We start from the raw sequence: 7,500 nt of genomic DNA, 5'->3' as shown, positions 1-7,500 counted from the left end.
ATGGGTATATGTGTGTATAGGCATGTGCATTATGGCATGGATGTGTGTATGGCCATAGTGAATGAGTGAGTGCATGAGTGTGTGAATATGCTTGTGTGAGTGTGGAGAGGGGAAAATGCAGTAACAGTGGCAAAACTGGGATCTCCAATGAATTACTAAATGTATAAAGAAAAAATAAACTCCTGCAAACAATAACACATACAAAAATGCTTTCATGAGTCATGCATGAAAGCATATAATCGTCTAGCACAAAAACAAATACATGCCAATATAAAAAGCTGAAATGAGTAATGCAGTTTGGTAAATAACACCTGAGATTCATATTTGTTTTTAAAATTTAGCTCACTGACCCACTGACATCTACAGTAACTGTTTTGTGAATAGACTTTATAGACTTTGTTTTAGGTACCTTTTTTATGATACTGACCTATAATAAAATGAATATTTATATCAATGACACAAATGGATATTCATTTTATATTCCTCATTTTTACTATCAGTGTTAGTATGCATATGAATCTATTTTTCTTTTGAATTTCTGTGTATACCATGAGAATAATTACTACTTATTAAAGATCTGGCATGTGCTTAATCTTACTGGTGAACCACTAACCATATCATAGCAGTTGTTGGTGGCCAAAACCAAGGAATCAATGGGAGATGTATGGTTGGCAACAGCAATCCCATTCTTTGGCTTGTTCTCTTCATTGTAGAAGGTGGCTACAAGGGACAGTGAGCCAGCAATAAAATCAAAGCAGAACACAAGCAGCTTGCCATTCATCCAGCGCTTCAGTTTGCCTTCAGGAAAGATACCCACAAAGGTCATGGAGATGCACAGCAGCAGAATCCCCATCAAGAGGATAATCAATCGCAGTGGAAGGAGGACAAAGTACCTAAAGAAGAATCCAAGGATCCAGCACATGGTTAACCGGAAGGAGACAAACTCATATGATCTGTTGTTGGTGCGTGAAAGAAGGTTCCAGACAGGCAGCTCCTCTGGCTCAAAACACTTGGTTAGGGAATCATCCATGATAGCCACCATCCCTGCAGTTATGTACTCAAGGACATAGTCAAGGTGGAATCCCTTGATATCATCCCTGATGCCCAGAGCCTGAGGATTGTCTGGTGAGAGGATGGGTCTCTTTCCTTCATCTACTGGGGAGTCGGGTTCATCTGCCTCACTGCCACTTGCCTTGAATCGCTTTCGCTCTACACGCTCTTGGCCAAAGGCAAAGAGCTTGAGCAGGATTTCAGTGTAAAGCTTGCGCAGGTTAAGATGCTCATGTAAGGAGGCCAATAGCACAAGCATAAGAAAGACTGAGACATAAATCCCCCATAAGACATTGTACATGAGCTCCATGTTGTAGGCTTAGATATCAAGTCACAAATATATTCTACCTTTGAAAATTTATATAAAAGGCAGAAACTCACACCCTTTTAAAAACACTATTACTTTTTACATCTGTCCACAAAATATATGTGTGTATGTGTGTATATATACATAGATATTTCAGGAACATCAACACATTAGGGTGACAAATAAAACAATCTTGACTGGATTTTACTCTTCCGTAATACTCCACACATGCTGACACCTATGAAAGGAAGAAAGGACATTAAGCACATTAATTTTACCCAAGTTAAACATCCCACAAAATCTAAACATACTGTAAAAACATACCTCATTCCCATATATAAAATAAATTTTCAGTAAAGTGATTTGAAAATGCACCGTAGAAAAAATATATAAATGATGACATTTCATATATTTGGTTAATTTATGAATATGATTAACTCAGACTTTCAGAGTTGAATATAAATGTTAAATTGAGGAAAAACAATATCCCACTAATATACAAACATTTTGTATATACTAAAGATCTGTGTGTAAGTGTATGTGTGTGTATGTGTGTATGTGCGTGTGTGTGTGTGTGTGTGTGTGTGTGTGTGTGTGTGTGTGTGTGTGTGTGTGTGCGTGTGTGTGTGTAATAATCTATTTAATACATATATAAATATATAAAGATAAATATGTCAATATCTACATCTCTATACATATTAGTCAATTAGAGAAAAATGGGCAAAAAAGTCTGAGCTTTAATTTATACTGAAAAAACATCACTTACATCTTAACCTAATGACAACGGATATATGCTCTGTCCCCTGTAGTTTTTTGTGAATTCCATTCAGATGGCTCCACATGTGCTCAGCCAGCAAGGAATTGATCAGTTGGCCATCATGACCGCTCCTGATTTCCCCGTTCCTTAAAATTGCGGGAAAATGTGTTTTTCTTTCTGAAACTATTGATATCGATACTGTTATTATTCTTACTTATATTATGATTTTTTAATTTTTATTAAAATCTTGGTAACATGAAATAATACAAAAGAAAATGGTAAACAGGTGAGATATAGGTAGGACTAATAACTGACTCCTTGGTGACTAAGCACTTATAAAGCCATCAATGTGTAAATACAATCAATTAAATTAATTACAGTGGTCATGGCATGCATTCTTGCCATCTGTGCCAATTGGGTGAAATATATGTAAATTTATATTATATATATATATCTATATATCTATATAAATATATATATGTATATATATCTATAATAAATACATATATAATTTATATATTTATCATATTCTTTTTTATATGTAGAATATATAAATATATATATCTATATTAAATACATATATTATTTATATATATACTATATTCTTTTTTATATGTAGAATATATAAATATAAATATATATATATATATATATATATATATATATATATATATATATTTCTACACATAAATATATATAAAAAATATATACATTTACAATATATGTATTTAATATAAATATATATACATAATATATATTTCTATATATATATATATATATATATATATACATATGTATAAATATATGTATATATACATACATATATACATAATATATCAACATATATATACATATATATATAATATATTTATATACATATCTATATACAAATATATATGTATATATATACATTATATATATATCTTATATATGAAATATTTATATAAATGTGTATATATATAATATATATCTATATTACATATATGAATATTATAATATACATTTATATATATACATATATATATATATATATATATATATAAAATATGTGTATATTGTATGATCTATTTATATATTGTAATATATATATATATATATATATATATATATATATATATATGAAATATGTGTATATTTTAATAATATATAAATATGAATAATATACATATATATACATATATTCAAACATATGTATGTATATGCTATATATATATATATATATATATATATATATATAGATATATATAGATATATATAGATATATATATATATATATATATATATATATATATATATATATGGAGTATCTGGCGAGTTAGAAGTGATCTGTGATAGTGCTACAAAAGAGAGAGAGATTTATAAATATATATAGAGCTTATATTCCAACCAAAATAGATATAATAATTCATCCAACCATCTCACAAGTCTATAAAATTCAATATTAGACCATGCATACTAAAAGGAATGCCAGACAATGCTGAATTGGAATACTAGGTTCCTTTAATGTGCTACATAAGTTCATAAAGTTCCAATGCTCATTGACAGTGCCACAGTAGATTGAAACTACAGTTAAAAAAAAGGAGAAAAAAAAAAATAATAATAATCACCCCACAACCCCCACCAGTAAAAGAATACAAAGTTATGATATCATTAGAAAATGACAAGCATCACATGTCCCCATACCCACAGGACGCCAAGTAATAGTGCCAAATCGCATGGGTATTACTGTTTTCTCTCAAGGAGATGTGCTAAGGAACAGCCAAAAAGTCAGTATGTAAGAAAAGTACATCACAAAACCAGTTAGGTTTAAATATGGTTACCATAAAGCAACAAGTATAATCAGCCACTTGACAGCAGATCCAGGAGATAAACTATACATTAACAAAGCATAATTCAAGCAATGGCACCTCAATCAAGTGCTAGATGCTGACCCTGCGACTCGTGGTTGCCGCCAGCCAAGGGCACATGTTGGTAAGCTTAGCAACAATTAAGGAATGAAACACCTCTCAAAAAAAAAAAAAAAAAAAAAACTGCCAGATACAAAATCACCTTTCTAACTTCCTCTAACCCCAAACCCCATCCTTACCAATTCCAACATCATTCTAAATCTTCCTCTCCAACATCACCTGCCTCCTTCCCTCAAACTCTCGGCTGCAACTCTACAATTTATGCACATTATAATGCATGGGTTCACTCAAGCAAACACAGTTCAAACGTTTCTGCATGAGAATGAGCAAGTATGGACAAAAGTGCACAGGTGTATGCATGTTTGTGTGTACATGTCTACATGTGTATATGCAAGAGAAGCAATACATATGTCTAAACTTACATACAGACACATATGTAGGCATGTGTATGCATGTGTAGTTATGTGTAAGAGTACAAGATGTATGTGTATGTTCCTATACTTAAACATGAGGGTATAAATTTGTATATATATGTAGCTGTCTATATTTGTGCGTATGTGTGTATATATTCATATGTGTGTGTGTATATATATATGTATATATATGTATATATATGTATATATATGTATGTATATGTATGTATATGTATGTACATGTCAAATGATCAACCATAATTATCTTACTTATAATCATGTATTCTATCTACTTTATATAATTTATTATAATACTAGTAACATATCCCTCTATATAGATTGCATGCATACTTAACTCTTATGTAAACATTAGTGCTGTACACTCCATCAGAATATACTTGTGTAGCTCAGCAGAGACCCATAATTTATTCACCTTTCCCCCTTAAATGGAGCAACAATACAATATATAAGTCATGGTGGCTAATGGTCTGTCATGTTTGCCATCAACGGACAACCAATATATTAGTCTAGACCTTCAGGTTAACTTAGTTACATTTAGCAATAAGAAACTAGTCAAACTTCAACAGGAAACCTCAAGAGACATCACCCTGCATGGACTGAAAAAAGTCATTATTCAAGGATGGCCAGAGAAGATGAAAGATCTACCTAGAACGTTACAACCATACTGGTCCTTCAGAGACGAGTTATCTATTGAAGATAGGCTAGTCATAAAAGGGAACAGAGTCATAATCCCAGTTTCCATGCAGAAACTTGTGCTCGACCGCATCCATGAAGGACACCACGGCATCACGAAATGCCAACTTCGGGCCAAAGACTGTGTATTCTAGACTTAAATCAACAAGGACATTGAAGACATAGTCCAGCAGTGCTCCATATGCCAAGAAACGTCAAGGTCAGAAACAAAGAAACCTTCATCCCCCATGAACTTCCTACACGGCCATGCCAATATGTTGGAATAGGTCTTTCCATTACGGAGAAAATGACTACCTGATTATAGCTGCCTACTACTCAAAGTTTCCAGTTATCAGGAAAATGCCCACGCATGTCACAAGCACGGCTGTGATCAAGGGATTGAACAACTTGTTTTCTGATTATGGAGTTCCTGAAAAAGTATAGTGATAACGGACGCCAATACAGCTTAGAAAAATTTGCGTTTGCTTTGAACAGGGAGTTTGAACATATAACAAGCTCACCCCACTATCCTCAATCAAATGGATTCATTGAAAGACTCATCCAGACCATTAAGAACACCATCGACAAGGCAAAAAGAAGCAACAAGGATCCAGAAATGGCATTGTTAACTCTATATACCACACCACTGGATAGCAAGAACTTCTGAACGGGAAGAAGTTGAGGAATAACTTACCCTTTAACCTGTCTACAAAGGAAGGGCAGAAACAAGAGGTCTACGATAACTTCAAAAGGAAGCAAGACACACAGAAGCAGTATTACGACCGAGGAGCAAAAGGCCAACAAGCACTCCTACCAGGCCAAGCTGTTCAAATTCAAGACCACATTACTGGAAGATGGACACCCGCTACAGTTGTTGAGAAATCCCAAGAACCACAATCATACATAGTCGAAACACAAAATGGAGGTATCCTACAAAGAAACAGACAATACATCAGGCAGATGCCACAGTCCAAGCATCCACTTCCAGATAAAGAACATGCAGAAGAGTCTAGTGAAACTAAATTGAATATGAATAACGAGGAAGATCATGTGAGCAAGGCTCCTAAAGTAGTACCTCAAGAACAAGAATCAACTTGTGATGGCACAAGAACAAGATGTGGCTGTACCATCAAGAAGCCTAATAGACTAAACTAGTAATCCATTTCATTCTCTACTTTGTTTATGTGTAGAGTTCAATAGTGTTAAGCAAAGTGCTTTAATAATGGTAAACTAATATGATTCTCAAAACAAGGTGCTCAATGAATGTCAAACTATATTTTTGATAAACTGCAGAATCTCACATATTTTTGTAAGAAACTACCAAATACTATACCTCAAATATGATAAGAATCTAACCCCATTTCCTTTTGTTTTTGAAAAAGAGGGATGTCATAAAGATCAACCTAAATTATCTTACTTATAATTATGTATTCTATAGAGAGCTTCTATGAAGACGTTCATTTAGGCAGCAAAAGAGTAAAAAAACATTTCACAATAATTATATATTAATGCCAAAGATTTTAATACCAAAATAGGTAAAAAGACAGGAGAAACCATAATGGGGAATCACGGAATAGGCACTGAGAGGGGACAAATGCTAGTTGATTTTGTAGAGGTTCGATCACTCCATATCATGCATACATTCTTTGAAAAATTACTAGAGCAGAAGTGGACATGGAAATCACTATCTGACATCAAAAACAAAATTGACCTCATAATTTCAAATAGATGCGATATAGTAAAAAATGTGGAAGTTATGAATAAAGTAAATGCTAGAAGTGACCATAGAAGGGTTAGGCCAAATTAAATTACACCTCAGAGGGGAAAGGAACAATGTCATAAGAAAACTGCAGCCAAATTTAGTTAACTTGAAAACCAGAGCAACAGAATTTAACCTTAACATCCAAAATATATATTCATTTTTCAGCAATGCAGATCTCAACATTGACCAAATTAACAAATAGTTCAATGACAAAATAAAGGAAGCTGCACTTGAAATAGGCAGTAAGAACGTCAAGCAAAGCTCCAGCAAGTTTTTGGTAGAAATTAAACAACTTATGCAAAAACTGGTCATGAAAGTATCATCAAAAAGGAATGAAATAGAATTAGCTGACCACAGATTAAAAAAAAAAATGGAGAGAAGATGTATGGAAATTCAATACTCAAATAATAAACGAAACAGTGATCTCAGGTACCAGCATGAAAACAGCTAAAAGGAAACTTGGAATAGGGAGAAATCAAATGTGTGCAATAAAGAAACCAGACAGAGAAGTGACAATAAGAATGAAATCATAAGAGTAGTGGAAGACTTTTACAGGGATCTATACAACTTAAATAAACAGCCACAGATAGAAGCAAACATACCTAACACCG

At 32.9% G+C, this 7,500-nt stretch overlaps 1 protein-coding gene across 4 annotated transcripts in view; it reads right to left on the bottom strand.

Moving 5' to 3' along the window:
- The window catches only part of LOC125046615 (glycerol-3-phosphate acyltransferase 4-like), a 24,237-nt gene that overhangs the window by 8,239 nt on the left and 8,498 nt on the right, over nt 1-7,500 (bottom strand). For 3 of the 4 annotated variants that reach the window (XM_047644433.1, XM_047644434.1, XM_047644435.1), the window contains exons 2-3: nt 2,124-2,297; nt 614-1,595 (exon numbers count right to left, since the gene is read on the bottom strand). In XM_047644433.1, coding sequence (XP_047500389.1) covers nt 614-1,360 — 747 coding nt within the window. In that variant the 5' untranslated portion in view covers nt 1,361-1,595; nt 2,124-2,297. The remainder of the gene's footprint in view (nt 1-613; nt 1,596-2,123; nt 2,298-7,500) is intronic. The other variant, XM_047644436.1, reaches the window with a different exon arrangement.

This window comes from Penaeus chinensis, chromosome 39, assembly GCF_019202785.1.
Source record: "Penaeus chinensis breed Huanghai No. 1 chromosome 39, ASM1920278v2, whole genome shotgun sequence".
In the NCBI taxonomy this organism is placed as follows: Eukaryota; Metazoa; Arthropoda; class Malacostraca; order Decapoda; family Penaeidae; genus Penaeus; species Penaeus chinensis.
Note: the sequence above shows the minus strand (reverse complement) of the source record. Positions and strands in the feature narration are given on the sequence as shown.